This window comes from Chroicocephalus ridibundus, chromosome Z (genome assembly GCF_963924245.1).
Source record: "Chroicocephalus ridibundus chromosome Z, bChrRid1.1, whole genome shotgun sequence".
Lineage (NCBI taxonomy): Eukaryota > Metazoa > Chordata > Aves > Charadriiformes > Laridae > Chroicocephalus > Chroicocephalus ridibundus.
The window spans coordinates 59,412,670-59,434,744 of record NC_086316.1 but is presented as its reverse complement, the minus strand read 5'-3'; the positions used below and the strand labels follow the sequence as shown (position 1 = coordinate 59,434,744).

Below are 22,075 nucleotides of genomic sequence, written 5' to 3'. Positions count from 1 at the left end.
GAGATGAAGGAGTCATTATCCCACTCTACTCAGCAGTTCTCAGGCCACGCCTGGAATGCTGTCTTCAGTTTTGATCCCTGCTATGCAAAAAAGATGTGGGCAGGCTGGAGAGGGCCTAGAGAAGGGCCACAAAGATGCTCAAAGGACTGGGAAGCCTGCCATATGAGGAAAGGCTGAGAAAACTGTCTTTGTTCAGCTTTGAGTAAAGAAGGATTAGGGGAGACCCTATTACTATGCTCTAGTATTTAAAGGGTGGCTACAGAGAACATGGAGACTCCTGTTTTACAAGCAGCCACATGGAAAAGACAAGGGGTAATGGATACAAGTTACTCCTGGGGAGATTCCGACTGGACACAAGAGGAAAATTTTTCACAATGAGAACAATCAGGCATTGGAATAATTTCCTGAGGGAAGTGGTGAATTCCCCAGCATTGGACACTGTTAAGGTTCAGCTGAACAGAGTGCTGGGCCATCTTGTCTAGACTGTGCTTTTGCCAAGAAAGGTTGGACCAGATGATCCTTGAGGTCCCTGCCAACCTCATATTCTATGATTTTTGTAGCATAGCATAGAAACTTTGTTCACAGGTGTAAGATTTAGCTACTCCTGGTGATTACAAGAAGAGATTCCCTTTCTTCCACACGTGCATTCTTTCAGAGATTACATTTGAGTTGCCAAGTTTGTTCTTAATGTTCCAGACTTTCTGTTGTTTGTTTTTTTTCTAAAACATTATCATTTCCCTTTAGTTATTTTGGAATTTATTGTGTTTTTCATTTAATACTGAATAAAATTTAGTGTTTGGGTAGGCTGTTTAGCACACTTAGCACTTTGTAGAATATCAGTATTTGGATCAAGGAGAAACAGTCTGGCATTTTTGTTTTGTCTCTAGAAGGGGTTAACTAATTTAGAATTAATGATGGTACTGGAAGCTCGCTGGAGGCTTCTCCCATCTAACATGCCTTTGCAAACTGCTAAAAATAAAATAGTAAACTGTCTGGGTCACTGACCCATTCTGGTCTGGCAATCAAGGTAGGAAGGCAACCAGCTAATTTGTTCTTGTTGTCTTTGTTATCTCTTTGTGGCTTTTTTCTTTCTTTTTTAAAGGAATTATGCACTGCATAATTTGTATAACTCAGTATTATTTTTAATGTCAAAATTGCTGTAGTGTGGTGGTCATGAAGCTGTATGTACATTGCAGTGTTTTTTGAGCTGGAAACTAGAGTATTGGTTCTATTTTTAGTCTGGAATGGGGGACACTTCTGTATAGCAAGACTTCAGTGTCACATACTCATACAATTGTTAAATTTCTCATGATGCCCTCTAGTTTGCTTCGCCCGAGTTAGCAAACACTGAAGGCTAATCTTTCTAGGCATTATCAGTATTTCACCTGTGTTTGGTTGTGTGCTGTATTCTCCAAATGAGTAGTGTACGTGGAGAAAGACAGCTCTGCAAACAGATGGTGAGGAGAGTGGTGGAACTTGACTGGTACACTGAAGGGTACCCAAGTAATGTAACATCTCTACCCACGTTTTCCTGCTTGAAAAATGAAGATGTGCTATCTAATGCCATTATAGGGCATCCCTTTGTCACCACTGAGTCCATAGCTACCCTTTGAATCCTCTGATACTGAAGTACCTGTGTGTTGTGACTGTCCGTTTCATCTTTGTTTAGTTATGGATAACATGTTGTTTATGGGGGAATTACAGTGTAAAGTGTCCTAGGAGGTTTTGCAGTTTCACTTGAAAAAATTTGAATTATTGTTTCAGTCTTTCAACAAGAGCTGAATCATAATCTTCATATTTGTTCTGAGGAGTGATGTAATCTACATAAAAGTGCAATTCGAGAATTTTATCTCCTCTTCCCTCATCCCTCTTTCAGCTTCATTTTTAGTATAGTTTTCCTATGAAATTGTGTAGTGATATTTCAAAGCAAGCCTTTCCTCTCTATCTCTGCTATTCTTTTCTGGTACTGCAAACTCTTTTTAACCTATTAATCTATTGATATATCTTGGCAACTTTATGAAGCTTGCCCAATTTTTTATTGCTAATGAAAGTTATAAATTATTTTTATAATTTTTAATATAATTTTATACGAGTAACAATTAGAGTTTGGTATACTTTTTATAAATTATTGAAGTCTTTATTTGAATATGCTAAAATCCATGCTGCGGCACGTCAATGCTGATGTAGTGATGGATGTTTTTTCCCCTCCTGTTGTTTCAGGAAGTGCTTGTAGCTCTTATGGTAGTAAGACTTACAAGATGTCAGTGCTAGACACAATATTTGTGAGAAGAAGGCATCGTGGGAAAGACTATGGGCTAATCATATTGGAAGACTTTGTGAAATGCTTTCCTGAATGTGCTCTCGGCCTGCGATACCCGCTGTCAGCCTTCACGTACACAGGCAATCTCTTTAATTTATTATTCTGTTCTTTGTGCTTTCTTTACGTGTCCAGATGAGTGCTGTCGTTCAAGCCCCATGTTTGTGGCTGCATGCTCAGGTTTCATATTAAATGTTCTGCTCTTCAATGAAGGTTGAAAATTCTGATTTATTTAAGATGGTGAAGTAGTTTTTGATTAGATTTTTTTTTTTTTAATCCTCTATGTGAGATTAGATTATTGGATCTCTGATGGCTTTCTGCTACAGTGAAGTTTACCATGGTAACCCCCCAAGCCTCCAGATAGGCTGATGTGTTTTTGTGTGTGATTTAGTGTTTGTTCTCTCTGTAGCACCTTTTTTGCACACTCTTAAGCCTCACAAGGTCATTTAATTCATGCTTTCTCAGAACTTCTGGTCAAATGGACATACTAGGCTGTGTTTTAACTCGGGTATAAGAAAGCACAGTTCTAGTGTACAAGAAAAATCCTTAAGTCCCTTCCATTAGCAACCCAAGAGGGTTATGTTATCTAGGAAATGACATGCATTCTGGAAACAGTGTTGCTTGGGACTATGTTCAGGCAAGGCTAGACTGGGTTTGTTAGGCTTCAACTAGCAAACTGAGCAGAATTTAATGACTAATCCATTTCCCTGGTCAAGAGATCTTGTCCACTGAGATTATACATCAATCCTGAATCTTGTGAAAAATGGTAGTTTTCTGGGTAACTGCTACAGAATAGTGTCAAAGCTTGCCTCTCCACATGGAGTTTAGTATGTGTATTGGGAGAAAAGAGGTGCAGAGAGAGCAGAGAAGAAAATATTCCAGAAGTGAACAATGAGTGGGTGGTAAACCATGCAATGGTGATGTGTTTGCATTTTCACAGAGTACTTTTGAAGAGTGTGTTATAATAACATGGGGTGGCAAAAATCACTTGACTATATCCTCTGCTTGAGAGCCCTTCCATCCTGGCTTGGGCCTTGTGATTGGCGGGAACAGTGACCAGTGAAGTTTTAAAACTCAAGTGGGTGCTTAGAGAAGAAGAAGAAAGTCCCATCCGTCTTTGTTTGCAGTTTACCATAATAATGGAAAGTGTTTAAACCTGAAGAAAGGATTTTTTTGAGAAGGATGAGTAAAGTAATATTACGTTTGTTTCAGACTTAACTGTTTTGTTGAACAGTTCTTTCTGTGATGGTTTATGTATATGATGGAAGATGACAAATTAGTTTGATTTCAGATGAACTTTAAAAACTGAGGTACAGCTGAGTATATAGTATATATAATATAGTGGTTTTTTCTTATGTTTGTTCAGCTTGTAAGAGATATCTTGAGAAGTACCCTGAGGATCATAAACTTTTGTGGGAAGTGCAGGGACCAGGTTGTTGGTTCCAGAGAGCAAATATTATGTCTATGATCCAAAAGGAAAATATGCCCAAAATTGCAGGTATGGATGCTTTTTTATTGTTTTCTGATGCTTTGTAAAAGCTGAACACGCTACAAGTTCAGCAGTGACTCCTGTGAACACTGCCCATGGAAACTCGCAGAAAGATTTTATCTTGAGAACTGTGAGATCATATTTGTAATGGTTAACTATTATATAAAGGTACTGTAATTTTCTGATTTCCTGTTTCCTCTTGTAAATCTTAACAGCACAAGCCTCAAAGAAAGAAAATAAGAATGTCCAAGCAGTTGATAATTTTCAGCCGTCTGAAGCAAGTGGACAGAATACTGATCTAGTAACACAGCCAAATGTGGGTACACAAACTGTCATCCATGTATTACTCTGTTCAGGTTTGGGTCCTTCACTACAAAAGAGACACTGAAGTGCTGGAGCTTGTCCAAAGAGCAACAAAGCTGGTGAAGTGTCTAGAGCATGTGTCTTATGAGGAGCAGCTGAGGGAACGGGGGTCGTTCAGCCTGGAGAAAAGGAGGCTGAGGGGAGACCTTGTTGCTCTCTACAACTACCTGAAAGGAGGTTGTGGAGAGGTGGGGGTCAGTCTCTTCTTCCAAGTAACAAGTGATAGAACAAGCGGAAACAGCCTCAGGTTGCACTAGGGGAGGTTTAGCTTTGATATTAGGAAAAATTTCTTCACGGAAAGAGTTGTCAAGCATTGGAAGGGGCTGCCCAGGGAAGTGGTTGAGTCACCCCTGGAGGTATTTATAAGGCATTTAGGCGTGTCGCTTATGGACATGGTTTAGTGGTGGACTTGACAGTGCTAGGTTAATGGTTGGACTTGATGATCTTAAAGGTCTTTTCCAACCTAAACAATTCTATGATTAAAAAGGCTTAAGAGCTTGTAAGTTTTCTATACTCATATAATGTGTCTTGCCCTATTCTTCTGACTTTAATTACCTGTTCTTTATGTTCAGTAAATATTTTAAATTTCTACAAAATAATACATTTCTGAACTTAAGAAATTAAGGATTTCAGCACATAAGTTTGATCAACTATGTGTTACACTTACTTGATGTTTCTGTTTCAAGTTCTCAAAGAACAGTCATAGGTTATGCAGAGAGCTTGTACTGCCTGTATCTCTTGCAGCCAGTCTGACAGAACCCATGGCTTTTACCAGAAAGTGATACTTTTTTTTTTTTTGGTTAGCGTTGTTGCTTAAAAACCCCCTAAAGTACAAGAAATGCTTTTTGTCCATCTTGTTGTAATTGAATTGGCTCAAGTCCACGCTTCATGTATACAAGACACATACTTTTCTTACTTTTTTGTGTGAATGTTATTCTTCCCACTGATGTAACATAGATGACTAAGATGGGGTTAAAAATACCATATTTTTTTTTTTGGTGGGGTGTCCCTGTGAATATAGAGGATCAGTGGCACAGCTGTCAGGGTCCATAACTTGAGCTGTTCGCTAGCAATTTAGAGAAGGGAGAGTATTTCAACTGGCCCGGAGATTAAACTGTCTAGAAAGACTGTTGAACAGTAGAGTCATTGTAAGAGTAGGGAGAATGAGGAAAAGTGTTTATAGAAACGCATATTCACATCAGAGTTCAATACAGTGGAAGGTGTTTAGTTTGCATTCAGAGTTATACACTGTCTGTACAGAAGGACTGCAGCTTTCTTTGCATGTATTTGAAATATCAGCCAGATTTCAGCTACATATCGACATGTAGTTGTGAATATATTTGTGTCTTTGAATATTATGAAGTTCTTCCTCTATCTCATTTGTGTTCTGAGCCCACACAGAATGTGCTTGGGAATAACTTGTAACTCCAAGTACAGTGAATGTGTATTTCTGTGCTTCAGGACTGTCTGTAGTATTGGCATGACCATGCTCTCATAGAAGTCAATGCTTTAATTAAAAACAGGAAATAATGGCTGAGTTGATACTCTAATTTTACAGTATCTAAACTTCAGATTTGAAATGTAAATCAAATATCCCTTTTCCCAGTTGAGAAAACTAGCATTTCCTAAAGCAAAATTGACAGCAAAGTAGTGATATTTTTAGTCTCTAACTTACCAGAAGCAACAATTCCTCATTGTCTTTCACTTGTAATAGTGTCTTGAGCATCATCACCGAGTTCTAGATTCATATTCCAGTAATGATCATATCAAAATGATCAAAAAAATATGTTTTGGTTGTAGAGCTGTATGGATATACTTGTAGACGATAACAGAGGGATAGCAGTCCTTATGACTTTTGTTGCTTTGCGTTAAGAACTCAAGCCCTGTCTCTTGTCCTGTTCCAGAAGAGGAACATGGTAGATACCGAAGTGCTCCAGCTCCTCATAGCTTGGTAGAATTGCTGGCAGCTCTCTTCTTGGCACCTGCGCTATCTATATGCAGTTCTGCAATGCTTTGAAAACTGTTGGACCACCAAACAAAACACCCCACCTTCCCTCAAACCAGGAAAAAACATTTCCCAACTTTCATTTTTACCTTTCACTTAATGCTTCCTACTTTGTGTGTTTTGGTGCTAGAATAACTTTTCATTAGTCTACAAACTTGCATTGATTTAAGATTCACTTGAAACTATTTCAAGCAGCAGAATCTAGATATGGCCACTTCTTGCTGGCATTCTTGGGTAGTACTGTAAGTGAGGCTGGAAAGGTGGCAGAACACCTGGATGTTGGTTATTGCCAGTTCTAGATTACTTCCAGCAGCTAAGAAAGAGAAATGTGCATAACCTTACTTTAAAGTGTACAGCTTGCACCCACTTCAGAGTATCAAGTGCTTGACCACTGAGTCCTTAGGTAACTTGAAGAAAAAAATGGAAGTATTGGGATGGTGGGGAAGAACAAGAGGCAAGAGAGCTCTAGAGAGAGGGAACTCTGACATAAGCAGCCTCTTCTGCTGACTGTGTGTGTAAGCTGCATTACTAATGATTCACTCAGTTCTGTTTTTTCTTGTCTGATCTCTTTTTTTTTTTCTTTGCCTGAGCTGCCATATTGTGTTGCATGCCATGATAAAAATAAGACTAAAAAGTAGAATACAAATTTAAAAATAAAATTTTCCTGTTAAATTTTGTCAGCTACTGTAGTGGAGTCCCTTGGGTTTATACAGAAAGGGGAAACAAAAAACAAAGACTTCTAGCATTTAATTTATGTGGACATCTGTTATAAATAAAATGGTTAGGAAAAGAACTTGGCAGTGGTGTTTATAATGACAGGTTACTTTCAAATCTTGTCTTCTGGGTTGGAGTCAAAAGTAATATGCAGAAAAAAATATTCATCCTTATAAAAATAATTAAAAAAAAAAAATCCATTGAGAGATAAGATACATGGATGTAAGTATCCGAAATTAAGAATGGTTGTAGCTGCTCTTCCATAGGCTAATTGCTGTGAAATAGTGAGTGCAACCACGGATAGAGAGATGAAGGTATTTCAATCAATTCAGAAGTTTTTGGAATAATATTAACTTTGCTTTTGCTTCACAGGCTGACTCTCAAAAAAGTAAAGAATCAATAGATGTCCATGCAAGCACATCTAAAGGTAAAAATAACCTTCATTAACAGTATTGTCATTACTGTGGATTAACAGGTTAGCAGGGTCTTTTACTGCTTTCAGTCTTACTATATTCATCTGCGAAGTGTATAACAACATGCCTCCCTCTGAGGTGCTGAGGCTCAACCCATAAATCTTTTAGAGGACTTTGGTTAAAACTGTTAGGAGTCTTGGTAAAGATATTATGTGTGTGTGTTCAGTTGCATTGATTAAATATTAGGGGGAAAAATTATATGCAGATAGGTCTTAGACTGCATTTATTTGCTTGCATTTATTTCATTGTTTTGGATTTTTTTTCCTAACGTAGCTCCTGCTTCCTTACTTTGGACACAAGGCACTTACTTAAAACGTCCCAGGATAAGAAAATGTAGCCAGGAATCTCAACCTGAAACTTCCCAAGGAGCTGAGGAGAATGTTCCTCATGTGTCAGAAAGCAGGTAGAAGAGCCCATATTTTACCGATTTCTTGTTTTGTTGCTTGGGCAGTCACAAACTACATCAGTGTGTCACAGTGTGCTGCTGGGTTGTTTCTTCTCCTTTCTTCCTACTTTACTTGCTTGATTTTAAAATTAATAAAAATAAAGCCTGATGTGAGGGGAAAAAAAAAAATTGAGACATCACCTGAAGAGTGATTGCACCAAAATTTAGTGTCTCTGAAACCTTGGCAGACACTGGAATTGACAGTAAGAAAACAGTGAAGGCTGAGGGTGTTCTTTCATAACTGAGTCTGCATGAAGGTAAAAATATCTGTGTCCATACAGAATAGTTTCTTGCAATAATATAACTGGACATGTATCGACAATGCTACATGTGATCTTTGGGGAATTGTCCCTTCTTGACCTCTTGGTATGGTGGTATATTGCAGTCAAATTCTGACTGTTTGAGAGCTGGTTACTGCTTGTCGTTTAGTAATAATAAGAGAGTTATAGGGAGCCACACTTCTTCAAAGTAAAGTCCTTCGTTTAGACAAATTCTGATTTAAAACCATTGTATCCAGACTTATATCTTGGGGGGTGAAAAAAGTCCTCTTCAGTTTAAAGAATGTTATCCTGTGTAATAATTGTCAAATGGGGAGGTGAAGAATTGTGCCACTTGCACACTGTAGCAATTCATACAAGACAGGGCCTGAAGTACTAATTTGCGCTGGCTTCCATCCAGAAAGCAGAACTGTGGCTATTTTAAATAAATGTCTCCTTCCCCCCTGCTTACTGTGTGTGAGTATATATGTGCTTATAGACACAAGCTGCCTGCCTCCCAACCCCGTGTATCTCTCTCCCTCTCTCATTGTCTTCCAAAAAAAAACTTACTGCAACCCCAAAACCCTCTTTTGAAGAACTGAAGATAACCTGATTATTTTTCTAGGAAATCCCTCGAACTTGATTCATTAGGTTTCTTTAAACAAAATCAGTTGATTGTGGGTGGTTTTGTTTTTTGTTTTTAGTTTTGGTTTTTTTATGTGAAACTGAGGTCTTCAGCTAGATACAGCCAAATCTTTGTGTTTAAATTGCTCTGTGGACCTACAAAGATACAGCACTGCTGTCCTGCACTGTCAGTGTGTGGCTCTAAGTTGGCTCAGACAGGCCAAATGACGTGGTTTGACGCTGCCACAAGTCAAGAAATTCTTTGCCCTGTTACTACTACTAATCGGCTAGTTGGTATGTGAGAGGAGTAGCCTGTTATTAAGTGTCAGTATTTGCACCTTGCAAAATTAAGTCAACAAGGTGCCACTGCTCCTTTGAACAAGATAGGTAATGTGGTGTTTGTGAGCCAAGCTAAGGGGAATCCTGATGGTAGCAGGGCAGGATATCAGCTTGGGTTCTTTCCTTTCATGCGGGTTAGCAAACGCAGCAGGGTCTTCTGTCAAGGACTTTATCCTATGGAGTGCCTTCATCTCAAAACTGGAACCTGGGATAAAACTCTGCAATACTGCCTTTACTATGAGATTGTGAAGCAGTCTCCTGCAAATCTATAGCGTGTACTTTTTTTCTATGCTTGTATGTAATACTTGCAGTTCATCTAAGCTTTATCATCTCAAAAATGAGAACTGAATGTTTGAGATGGTGTCACTATCCATCAGGTGCATCAGAGCTTCATCTTTAGCTGTTTGCTAATTTGATCTCTATCTGATTGAATCTTCTTCAGCATGATGTGTTTATTGCCTTGAATTCTTTTCCAATCATGGTCTTTGTAATATATGTATATTCAATGATTATACAACATATTTACTTTTATAACTCCATAATTTTAAGCTGTTTCTACAGTGCGGCTGGGAGAAGTTGCTTCCTTACTCACCTCTTTGTGGCTTCCAAATATGATATGGGTGATAGGGGTTGATGATAGGGACCACTGGAGATCATCTAGTCCAACCCCCCTGCCAGAGCAGGGTCACCTACAGCAGGCTGCACAGGAACACGTCAGGTGCATTCTGGATGTCTCCAGAGATGGAGACTCCACCACCTCTCTGAGCAGCCTGTTCCAGTGCTCTGCCACCCTCAAAGTAAAGAAGTTCCTTCTCATGTTTAGGTGGAACTTCTATGCTCAAGTGTTTGCCCGTTACCCCTTGTCCTGTCACTGGGCACCACTGAAAAGATCCTGGCCCCATCCTCCTGACACCCACCCTTTAAGTATTTATAAGTGTTGATAAGATCCCCCCTCAGTCATCTCTTTTCCAGACTGAAAAGACACAAGTCCCTCCAGACCTTCTTCATAAGAGAGGTGTTCCAGACCCCTAATCACCATCATAAGATTACTGTTTTCTACATTTAAAAGAACAAACAGTTGTCTAACTTTTATTCCCATAAAATGGAAGTGAGATAGATGTCTTCATTTTGTAACTTCCAAAGCAAATTTCCCTAGTTGATGGATTTTTCCATGATGAGGAGTTAGCCATTTGTTAGATGTATTTTGTTATCTGGATTTGTATTTCCTATGGCAAGCATGTGATACAGCACTTTATAATTGGTCATGAAAGAATTTCCCTGCTGAGATCATAAAAATTAAGTATTAATGTAAAAGATTAAAGGATATATCTTAACACCTGCTACAGGCTGGAACTTCCTGCCCACACATCTGAAAAATCTGAAGACTTAAAAGAAGTACCTGAGGAGAGTACTGCTGAGAAGAATGAGGAAATGATTTTTGAAAATGAGGGCCAGTCTGTATCAGAAGGAGAGCTACATGTATCAACCCCTGAGAAAACGAGTGAGGAGGAGGTGAGCTGGATGTGATAGTGATAGTACCTAAGTTTGGAATACAGCTACAGTTTCTGTGAAATATGGTCCTTGCTGCCTTGGTCCGTGTGACTATCAACTCTTAGGTTTTTGTTTGTGTTTTTTTTTTTTTGTACTGATGCTTCATTGAGAAGTATATCTGAGAAGCTAAGGCTAGTATAGAATTAGCTTTACGGAATATTCCATTATACTTATTTTGAACAATAGAGTTCATAGGATCTTCAGTAAGGTGAATTTCTGCCTTGTCTACCAACCTAATCTTCTTACTTGATTTCTCCTACTCGCATATTGTGGATGAATTGGAGTAAGGTCAAGATCTGATCCAGTATCTCCAATTCTTAAGGGAAAAAGTTTGTTTGAAGAAGCCAATAGCTGGTATGCTTCAGTGACTACTGTTGGCTCTTCTTACTTCTCCACTTAAAGCTTACTTGCTTTGATGTTTAAATCCAACTTTTGTCTTAACAGGTTGAATTTAAATTTTTGAGTACCCTTTGCGCCTAGTGATGCCTCCAGGGTTTTATGTTCTTACTGATTAGTGAAAAAGTGGATCTTACACTGTTGGGTTCAAGGCATGACTGCAGCCTGTATGCTTGTGAGATGCATAAAAACGGCTTGTCTGGGCTCCTGACAGTGTAAGCTATGGTCAGAAATTTAGTGCAGGTGACAACACCAAGCTGTTACGCTGGTTAAGTTACCTACTCTGCACTAAGCTCTGTTCTCTTAGTACGTATTTCTGGGTACCCAAGGCTGGGCATAATCTTGACTTAGAAACGTGATTTTTTGTGCGGTTTTTTTTTTAGGAAACTCCATCAGAACCTCTTAATGGTGAGATAACAGACGAAACTGGAAAGAGCTCACTTGTGGCTGAAGAGGAAACAACAGATGAAGTTCTAAGTGGTGAATTAACACTGCTTGTTCCATTAATCCTTGAGCCTCCGACAAAACCTTCAGAAGACACTGTGTCAGAGAAGGTGAGAGAATTGAAACAAAATGTGAAGTCATCTTTCCTTCAGAGTGTACATATCTCACTGATTTTTCTTTTTGTTAAGTAACAGATAGAAAGTAGCCCCTACCATCATACTAAATTCTTGGGAGAAGCAATTATTAGGCCAGATGATGTAAATCCATAAACAATATATACTAATATTTCTGTTTTAATATGCAGAAGTGGCACATATATATATTCAAGTGATACCAAAAAGAAAGATATGTTGCTCCCGTTTGCCTTGGCAGTAATGAAACAGCTCTTTCTCACTAAGATATTAGTTGTATATGACTGAAAAGCCACATCCTCATTTTTGTCTAGTAATTCTGCCCTGATGAAGTGTACAAGCAATTAATTACTGTAAAATACCCTTCTGGAACACACATTTTACTGGTTTTTGTTTATAGTGCAAAACCAGATTGTTATATGCTAGCAAAGTGATAATTGTGTATGTCTAAAATAAAAACCTTTTTTTTTTCCCCCTGGGATTAACTTCATAATGTTTTTTACTGTACCTGAATAATCCTTTGAATAATTTGAAAATAGGAGAGCAAATCTGGATATCAAATGTGGTCCATGAAATAGTCTCGTGCAAAAAGGAGGAAAGGACTGGTTGTTGATGGCACATGTAGTATTAAAAACTGCTGAATGCCAAAATACCCTCCACGGTTACTAGCTAGGGGCAGTAGTTGTTCAGCCTCTTGTATCTTCAGTTTACTGTCCCTTTGGTTGTGTTTTGGCATCCTTCCCTCCCCCCAACAGGTTTTAAGTGCAAGTGGTTCAGAAGTGCTGTCTGAAGAAAGTGCATTAGTAGAGGGGACTACTGAAGAAGAGCAAGAATCTGGAAAGACCACCATTGAAAATGCAGCTGCTTCAGCATCAAAGGAAGAGCCCTCTGACAATGGCCTGCCCAACTCTACAGTAAATGAAGCAGCAGAAGAATCTGTTTCTGAGAATGTGCCACCCAAACCAGCTTCCTCATTGGAAGATCAAAATGAGGAAGCAGGGCACAACTCACAGGAGGCCCCTGCTGCCTTGAGTCAGAGCTCTTTGATAGTGGTTGAACTTGAGGGTGTTTCTTTTCAGCAGCCTTCTGGGCAAGAAGGACAGAAGAACCAGTTGGAAGAGCACTCAGAAGAGTCTGAGCAGATAGATCAGTACACGCAGGCAACAGCAGAGCGGGCTGCTGACAGCAGCTCTGAGGAAGCAGAAATTGAGGTACCTATTGTAGACCGGAGAACCTTGCGAAGAAAGGCCAAAGGCTACAAAGGGCCACCAAAGAAAAAAGGAAAGCCAGCTTAAAAATGAAATACTGATTGCTAATTCATCTATTTATAAGAAAGTTATCTTGTGTAAAAACTCTAGGGTGTAACTAAACCATATGGGACACAGGTGCTTAAAATTCTGGGTTGGACTTCCTCTGGGGATTCATCATCTTTCCTTAAGTTTTCTTGAATTTTTAACCACTAGACATTGAGCTTTGTCAGAGTATGAAAGTAAACAGCCAGTCTCCTCCTTTTATAAACCATATGTGCTGAATAAATACACTTGTGCTAGCAAAGGGAGCAGTTTGTTTATCTGAGGTGGCAGCTGTGGAAGAAAAATGCAGCATGAAATCCTGGCCCTATCAAGGTCCCTTAAATTCCCATAGACTTGCATAAGGCCAGACATCACTCTAGCACTTTTTTTTAATAACTTTGTGTTCTCTACTGGGGGGGGAGAGAAGCAGAACAAGTCCCTGCTCGCTTCTTGTTCCCTCCCCATGGATTTTTCCCAGATGAGATGAAAATAATGTAAGATTCTGTAATTCTAGGTCTCAAAATACACAAGAAGGTATAACTTGGTAGATCAAAACACGAGCAGCATCTGTCTTTCATAGAATCACTTGCAACAGCTGAGTCAGTAGAAGTGCAGTCAGCGCAGTGTCTGCCATGGCACACTGATACTGAAGTTCTTCATGTGAAGATTAAGACATGCCCACACAGTGAACTGTAGCTTCCAAAGTGAGCATCTCAGTAAGCTGAATACTTCCATTGATACAAATGTATCCACTTTCAAAAACTCAAGGATACTTCTGTTTATGAAAAGTGAGACCCGGTTATGTCAATTACTTCTAGGTGGGTTTTTGATACATATGTTTATCGCTTGTATTCCCTGTGAGGTCAGAAAACGGTGTTCTTGAGAAGGCAGTATCACTCATCTGGCTTTTACTTCTCATGGTTAAATTGGAACTGATTTCAATTAGCACCTTTCTTGTAAGACGTTAGCATATTGGATACATAAATTATTAGATTATTGGATACAAAATTATTAGATTATTGGATACATAAATTATTAGATTATTGGATACAAAAATTATTAGATTATTGGATACAAAAATTATTAGATTAGGTCAGTCTTGGTTTCTACTGAGAACAATCAGGTTACTGATCTCATTTCAGTGAGTCAGTCGTAAATACTGAACTTAAATTCAGATCTCTAAGTATACTCTTGAGTAGGTATCTCAGTAAATCTGGGGTGCCTGAGATAGTAGCCGATGGCCAGACTGTTAGGGACAGAATGTTGCTAGTTGGGATCCAAACAGCAATTCTGTTTAGTACAGTCCTGAAAACTGGACATTGTAACTGTGATTGCAGCAGTACTTTGAACTAAAGGGCGCAGTTTATTTCTGCAACTTCTTTGGCATCAATCATCTTGCAGTAAATAGAGTAGCAAAATCAAAACACCAACTTTAAGCACTAGTTTTATTGCTGTACTGATGTCCCATTGGAGCAGTAGTTTGATGGTCTATACCTTCTGTTACATTAATGCAAGGGAACATATGTGACAATTGTATTGACTGAAGTGTTTTACTTGTGGAAAAACGGCAGTTTTTAGGCTTGGATGATAATACATTGGGGTTTTTTTTGGTCTGTTAACTGTCTGTCTTATTACCATCAAACTCTTAAAGAATTTTTAAGATTTTATTGCACCAGCAACCAATGATTAAAACAAACTTTATAGAAGTTTGTACCAAATGCTATTACAACATGCTGTGGAACTACATGCGTACAGTATTATTTTTGAGCTTTTATTTAGTCTAGGAATAGAGTTTAAAGAACATTAACTTGTGACTTCAGCCTTGCACTTAAATGGTAAATGGCTTTGTATTTGACTGACATTTGTTCAAAAGTTTCTCTTGTACGGCTTGTTAATTTTTGACAGGATTTGCTTTGCTTCTCCCACAATTCTCTTTTGGTCTGTTTTCATTTCATGCAGAATTCTTGTTTGCTGTTCTCATGTTTCATAGCCCTTTACATGAAAAAGAATACATCTTACTTCAAAAGTGCTTATAACTTAGTTGAAATGATGTCTGACCTTGGTTTGTTGCTTTTTTTATACCGTTTCATTTGTAGATGTCATTAATCAAATTGATCATTTACATTGTCATCAATACTAAGTTAAACATAGCAACAAATAGGCCTAAGTTTAAGCTTCTCTGCTTTAAGTGACATTCTAAAAAAAAAAAAAAATATTACCAAGGGGATACACTTCTAAATTTATTTTCACAAATGTGGTGTTAGATGTTTTCTAAACTAGTGATAACCTGTTTATAGATCTTACAAAATATGTGTTGCTGTTCTAGAGTATTGTACTGAAGTCTTGCTACAGTGTTAGTGTTTCCTTTTTTAGTGCTGTCTTTGCTGCTTTTGAAATGTTTTGAAGTAGTAAATAAAGTTATATTTTGTAATTACTTTTTTCTTGGCTTTCAGTATTTGAGTTCTTTCTGCTATACAGGAGGCATGTTTTAAAGTGGTTCAATTCACTAGAACTAGCATCATTTTACAATCTGTCTGCTACCAAAGAGCTTTAAAAGCTCAAAGATGATTAATTGAAAAATCTTTATTGCTTAAAAAAATTTCAGGTACTTAATTAGCTTATGTATCAGAGCTTCATAAAAAAAAAGCTGTAGAATAGGCTGTTCTGAATGTCACAGCATGCATTCTGCTGTTTATACCAACTATGCAAGATGATGTAAACTTAGCAGTTATTAATGTAGTTTGCTATAGACAAGCCAACTAGAAATGCTGTAAAACACACCCTACAGTGTGGTATATTAAAATGTCTTAAGTACAACAGTTGTGTTACTCAGCCAACAAGTATTTATAGCACAAAATGTAGTAATGTTCTTGAGACAGCTGTAGAAAAGGCTTATCTGTTTTGACAAAATGCCTTCTCTCCAAGCAAATTACTTATGGACTTGTGACTCTGAGTTTCACATCACTTGTCACTACACAAAGAAGTAAAAATCGTAGTAACATATTAAATCTAGACTAGGGCAATGTGTTACACTAACAAAATAGCTTGTAAGAGAAGACTTTGGTATAGTTCAAATACTGCCTCTTAAGTGTAAGAGAAGTTAGAAAGCTGGTACAAAAGCAGCTAGCCTTGACTTCCTCTGGCCATAATTCCAGATCTGAAACATGATCTGGTCACAAAGATCAGTAAAGGATTGGAGTAGCTGTCATACAAGAGGTTCAGAGCTGCAGTTGTTTAGCCTGGAAAAGAGAAAGCTTGAGTGGATCTTAGCTTGTGTACAACTACCTAATAGGGGGGTACAACGGAATGGATCAAGAATCTTCTCAGTGCTGCCCAGTGATTGGACAAGAGGAGGTGGGCACAAACTGGAATACAGGAAACTCTATTTAAACGTAAAACACAAACTGTAAGAGTGGTCAAACACTGCATCAGGCTCCTCAGAGAGGTGGTGGAGTCTCCATCCTTGGAGATACTCAAAACGTGACTGGATGTGGCCCTCAGACACCTGCTGTGGTTGACTCTGCTTTAAGCAGGGGGTTTGCACTACACAATCTCAAGAGGTCCCTTCCAACCTTAACTACTCTGTAGCTCTATAATCTGCTACTCAACCTGCTTATTGCACATGTGACCACCTCTAGCCTTAAACTTTTGTTAACGCAAAAATCCCCAATGCAAATCTATTCACATTCTGGCTTCTGAGAGTTTTGTTTGATAGTTTCCTTCTTACAATGTTGAGGGGTAAGGATGCCCTCATTAACTGGAGAAAGCTTGTAAGGATTTGACTTGGAATTTATGTTAAAAGCTCCTTGGCTTAAGTGAAGTACTCTTCAAGAGTAGGAATATAAAAGGGCGAGTATGCTTATTTGTAGCGACAGATTGTGCCAAGTTTACCACCAAATCCTTGACCAGAACATTACTGATAGAGTTATATGCATGGCTGAAAGGTTCTTGTTTAGAAGCAACTTTTGTTTCTTGTATTTCAAGGATGCAAACTAAATATAGATTAATCATTTGATGCTTGTGACTCTTAGTTTTTCTTGAGTGTTTCTTAAAGCCACTAACATAGCTACAAGTAGTTGTAGTATCAGGGTTGTCATGCCATTTTCAAAATCCGCATCTTAAATCCCCTACAACTTCATAAATTTAAACTTCTGAAACTGTTCTCCTCTTGCCTGGACCTACTGTAGTGGTACAGTCTCCAGCCCTTATTCTTTCCATTAATGCAGTCAGAGGCAAAGGGGTGAAAGACAAAAGGTAGTGGGGGGCATGGGGGGAAACAGCTGTTCTTCTAGTTATCTTCTCCTCCACCCTGCATCCCCATGTCCCCACGCAGCTATTGTGTTCTCAAGCCCATGCTTCTGTAGGGGCAAACTGAGCGAGTGTTTAATTTCTGACATCAGTCTTAAGTAAGATTCTAGCTGGGTTCTTCCAGCTCTTCTGCTTTCCCAGAAGCACAATACAACTCAGTATGTTCTTCTGTACCTTTAGCTATTACAGCAGGCCATCATGGGAGACAGTGGCTGTACTTCCCATCACTAGAAATATGAGCTGAATTACGTATTTATATGATATATCTAAGTCAGGAAACTGCTGCTGTAAAAATACAATGAAGGTTTAGATCAAATCCATACCACATTACCAAAACATGAAAATTGAATCACTTTATTTGGACAGTGTTCAGCTGAGCAAACACAATAAATATAAAAACCCGAGCGGTCATTTCTGGCATGTTTAAGTTCCTCAGCAGCTTGTGGGGTCAATGTTCTTGAATGACTGAATGTTTCAGAGATCTTGCAAACTTGTTGAAACTGCACCAATTTTGCAGGAGCCCATGTCCAATGCTTAGTATCAAGCCCAACTTAAACAAGTAGAATTGCATTAATACAGCCATCATTTTCTGGATTGTTTGTTACTTGTGCATATTTCCCTAAAGAGAAAAGCAAATTAAATGTCTACAAAAGCTTGAAGTAGTTCATATAATAAATTAGATTCTTCTGTTTTCAAGTTCAATCCACAACTCTGAAGCGTAGGTAATTCCTGTTCCAAAACTGAAATGCATTTTCAGATTTAAATCTACCTTCTGCTAAGCTGCAAGCTTAAGTTCACAAAATACTTTATTCAAGCTGTTTTTTATAAATGGATCATTTAGACTTCTGGGTAGATTTAAAAAAAACAACTTTAAACATCATAGGTTCTGCTATTGTCCAGGTCAACCCCTCTGTTAAAAGAAGTCAGCCTGATCCTATGAAGATACTTCTACACAGGACTTACACTGAAAGCATAATATAATTCTTCATAGTTCACATGGTTAGACTTGTAGCATTGCCTCATGTGAGATACAGGCAAGCAAGTTGAGTCTTTGTTGTGAACTTCATCTAAACTGATCTTGAAAGTGTGACCAGAAAGCCTAAAACTAAAATTTAAGAGTTTCCATTTATAGAGTTGCCTAGTAGTTGCTTCTGCTACAGCCCAAACCTAACATTTAACAATGGATCAATTACGACTATATGACATGGTCTTAACAATACATCAGGCAATGAAGACTTAAAACTTTTAAAAGTAGTTGTGCAATATAGCTAGTTTAACTACTTACCCCAGATAACTTTGCCCCCTTGTGTCACGAGGCCAAGCTCACTCACGTTCACCTCAATAACGGTACCCTTGGTAATTACACCCAGTTGTGTATACAAAGGAGAAGAAGGATTCTTTTTTACACCAAGGATAGGTAGGCAAAAAGTAGCTTTAAGTTCAGGATGTGTCACATGTGCCTTCTTGAAACGCAGGCCCTGTTGCACAAGGAGTGTTAGAATGAGTTAGTATTTGCTTTAAGCCCTCATGACTAATCTAGATTGACTTTCAGCATTATGTCCTCAGCTTTATATAGAATTTTTATAGAATACAGAATGCTATCTGCCTACTATAAAATGTCAGATTTGTTTTAAAACACAATTAACTACACGATAAAGCTTTCCATGTATATTTTCAGGATGTCAATTTTTGATAGTAGCACAAGAATACTGCTCACTATCTCAGCTGGCTTCTGTTCCATGAAGAAATTAGGTGTTTATGGTAATGCATTTAACAGTGTTACTGGGTTTTAAGACTAGAATTTTTTCCTTTTTTCTTGTAAAACTGAAAACTTGTTCACATATCGCAGAATATTAAATACCCATCTCCTACAGCGCTTTCTATCTAGTGGTGAAGTACGATTAAGTACCATAAACTTTTCTGTGTCGATAAAAAACTATCCAAAGCTTCTGTGTAAGATGGCCATCAAAATGGTAATGAGGTACGATCCAACAGTCAGCCTGCATAATGACTCTGTTGATGCCTGTGACAGAACGGGTATTTATAGAAAAACTACACTGTCTTAGTGATCTAGTTTTTCCTCCTGCACACTGCCAGGCTGCTAGAGCCCAGGCTCTTCCTGCAGATGTGTAAGAAAAGGTCAGGCTGGAGGTACAGCATTTCCCTTGCATATGGTCACGTCTGTGCTTCATGCTTATTTAGCAAGCCAGAAGGAGGGAGTTCTGGAGTTCTAGAACAGAGCTGGCTTCTGCAGCTGACAGAATCATAGCAGCTTAAAAAAGAAGTCTCCAACTTTAAAAGCTACTCAAAGCGCCTTTGCTAAAGGTCTTACCATGCTAATTTAACAGCTCATAGCTTTAACTTACTGGCATCATCTGAGTTATGGGAGTAAGAACAGAGATATTTTAACACAGACTCTGACTGCAGGGGCATCTTCGCTCCCTCATGCCATTCGAAGTTTAGATTTCTGCAAGGAAACTAACAGGAATCTTCTACATCGGTAGTAAACAAGTGCATCATCGCAGAAGAAAGTTTCCTCGTCACAGGAACTCAAAACAGTAAATCAAAAGAATTATTACTTAAATGTTCTTTAAGGCTGAAGAACATTACCATTGGTCGAATGAATCGCTCATATTTAGGAGGCTTCCTAGTAAAGCCATCTCCAACAAAACAAACTTTTGTGACCATTCTCTTCCAGGCCTTCTTCTTTCTCTTGCCTGTACGAATCACTTTTAAGACTTCTGTTTCTCCTTGTGCACGGACCTTTGGCACAGGAACCTCCCACTTCCCCTGGAAGGGAGGAAAAAAAAAAAAAAGTCAATAGTCTTACATGCTACATTCCTAAATGAAAAGGGACAACCGAAGCATAAAATAAAATTTCCCTAAAGTGTAGTGGTAGCCTGTACTTTTTAATCAACTCATAACCACTTACTTTAATTAGCATTTAAAGTTATGAAAATCGGTCATTGTCACAAGTAACTGTAAGTATCTGAATTTTAATACAGTTACTTACAGCTTTTTCTTTTCTTTTCTGCTTGATCATGTTTGAAAGAACCTTAGCCCTGGACTGGCCCTCTCTGTCCAGCAGGTATGCTGGTACAGCTCCTTTAGGTGTTTTTTCATCATTCTTTTCCTTTGTATTTCTCTTTTCATGCATTTTAATGCTGCAAGGAGAAAGAAAAAACAGAACAGTATTAACAGTAGAAAAAAGAAAAGGCTCATTTTTAGATATATACTTTTAACTTAGCTTGTGCCTGCTCAAAATTTTCGTTTTGAAAACAAGTAAACAATTCTTGTAATAATTTTCTGTTTTTGTAAACAAGTACATATTTATATTTGAAAAATATAAATACATACTAAATAATTTTCAGGGTAAACTAATAATCTCACTTAATGTAACAACTGACGGGTTGCACAGTGCACAAAAGCTCATAAATTCCCATCAAGACAGGAAAACAAGATGTGCATCTTATTAAGGAATTTCTGAACAACTTAGAACAAGCAGCCAAGCACTTTGAGAGATATCAGCCTTTCTCTCTGACGAAAAATAACACACTACTACTCTTCTGCAATTTGATGGCAATGCTTATAAATCTGAGGAACGTGTGCGCATAAAAGGCGTTGTGTTTTGTTAATTTTTGAGGCTATTTAGGGGGGGGGAAAGACGCACAAGCCAGTTAATAAACCCAATACTTTTACAAGTCGCAGAAGAAAATAATTGTCTGCACTTGGAAAACAACAAAAATAACATGGTGGATAGACGTTACACTCATGAGCAATAAAGAATATTGTTAACAGCTTTGATTTCAATTTCTGAATAACAGAGAACATTTTCCAAAACATGGTGTTGTTTATCTACACTTGAAGTTTTAATTTATGCTGGAAGACGAGTATCACATTCTGCTCAAACACTCTGTACGTTACTGTACTTTTTCTACTAACACTGTTTAAAAAATGCTGGCTGCTTCTTGCTACACCAATACGGCAGTTGGTGTAAAAGCCCTGAGCAAATGCGTTCAAATTTTTGTCTTAATTATGTTAGTCACTGCTGTTGCTAATTAAGACTTATCTTAAGGAATGCTTTTAGGAGTTTTTTAACATCCCTTGAGAAGAGAGTAACTCGGAAATGTCTTCACTGTGGCAAAACCCACTTTCTCCTACCACCTGAGCACTACTTAAAAGTACGGCACAAGCAAAGAGTAGCTCTTTGCAACGGCATTAACATCTCGCCTCATCCTTCAAACGTGGGGATGGCCGGGACAGCGCCAGAGAGGCGGCGGGTACTCACGTCTTCTTCATCTGTATCTTCTCGGCGTGCCGCTGCTTGTGGTACAGCTTGGCCTTCAGCCCGATCATCTTCTTGGCCTTCCGCGACCGCTCGTGGGCCTCCCGGCCCTCCTTCTTCCTCCTCTTCTCGTGGTAATCCAGGCGGTAGCCATACCGCTTGCGGTGCAGCTCGATGTACTCGTTCTGCGGCTGTGACAGGGGAAGAAAGCCCCGCGGTCAGCGGGTGTCGCCGCCTGAGGAACGGCTGGGCCGGGCTCAGCGCCGCTGGAACACGCGGCAGGGACGCGGGCAGGCCGCGTCGCGGCGGCGCCCTCAACGCGGGGCGGCGGGACCCGCTCGGCTGCCGTCACCGCTCCCTCCCTTCCTCCGCCCCTTCCCCATCCCGTCCTGTCCCACCGCCCCGACTCCCACCATGTCGGCGGCCCCACGGCGTCTCCCCGCACTGCGCCGAGCCCTGCGCCCCGCTGCCTCCCCGGCGGCGAAAAGACAGGGAGTGACCAGAAACGGCCCCGGCTGGAAACGCTGCCCCCCGGCGCTTTGGTTCCTGCTGGTGGAGAGGCGGCCCTCCACCTCCCCCGAGGGCTACGCGCCCGGCTTGGCGGGGCCGGGAAGAGGGAAAAGACGGAGGGGGAGAAGGCGG

General features: G+C 39.2%; 2 protein-coding genes across 2 annotated transcripts in view; one reads left to right on the top strand and one right to left on the bottom strand.

The window, feature by feature from the left end:
* Nucleotides 1-17,355, top strand: part of FAM169A (family with sequence similarity 169 member A) — a 37,496-nt gene extending 20,141 nt beyond the window's left edge. The window contains exons 6-13 of the mRNA XM_063320609.1: nucleotides 2,221-2,400; nucleotides 3,684-3,815; nucleotides 4,022-4,122; nucleotides 7,261-7,315; nucleotides 7,635-7,764; nucleotides 10,373-10,538; nucleotides 11,357-11,527; nucleotides 12,304-17,355. Of these exons, the coding sequence (XP_063176679.1) occupies nucleotides 2,221-2,400; nucleotides 3,684-3,815; nucleotides 4,022-4,122; nucleotides 7,261-7,315; nucleotides 7,635-7,764; nucleotides 10,373-10,538; nucleotides 11,357-11,527; nucleotides 12,304-12,843 (1,475 nt within the window). The 3' untranslated portion in view covers nucleotides 12,844-17,355. The remainder of the gene's footprint in view (nucleotides 1-2,220; nucleotides 2,401-3,683; nucleotides 3,816-4,021; nucleotides 4,123-7,260; nucleotides 7,316-7,634; nucleotides 7,765-10,372; nucleotides 10,539-11,356; nucleotides 11,528-12,303) is intronic.
* A 131-nt stretch (nucleotides 17,356-17,486) lies between these two features.
* NSA2 (NSA2 ribosome biogenesis factor) lies at nucleotides 17,487-21,981 on the bottom strand. Its single transcript, XM_063320612.1, has 6 exons — nucleotides 21,847-21,981; nucleotides 21,437-21,624; nucleotides 20,162-20,312; nucleotides 19,759-19,938; nucleotides 18,434-18,626; nucleotides 17,487-17,767 (listed from the first exon to the last, which is right to left on the bottom strand). The coding sequence occupies exons 1-6, from the start codon at nucleotides 21,847-21,849 to the stop codon at nucleotides 17,700-17,702; spliced, it is 783 nt and encodes a 260-aa protein (XP_063176682.1). The 5' UTR covers nucleotides 21,850-21,981; the 3' UTR covers nucleotides 17,487-17,699.
* Between the last annotated feature and the right edge of the window lie 94 nt (nucleotides 21,982-22,075).

What these genes read in the sequence shown, in the direction of transcription:
- NSA2 (XM_063320612.1), bottom strand. An exon ending in AAGATACAGATGAAGAAGAC is followed by an intron (nt 20,313 to 21,436) that starts GTGAGTACCCGC and finishes TTCTCCTTGCAG; the next exon opens with CATTAAAATGCATGAAAAGA. An exon ending in AGAAAAGAAAAGAAAAAGCT is followed by an intron (nt 19,939 to 20,161) that starts GTAAGTAACTGT and finishes CCTCCCTTCCAG; the next exon opens with GGGAAGTGGGAGGTTCCTGT.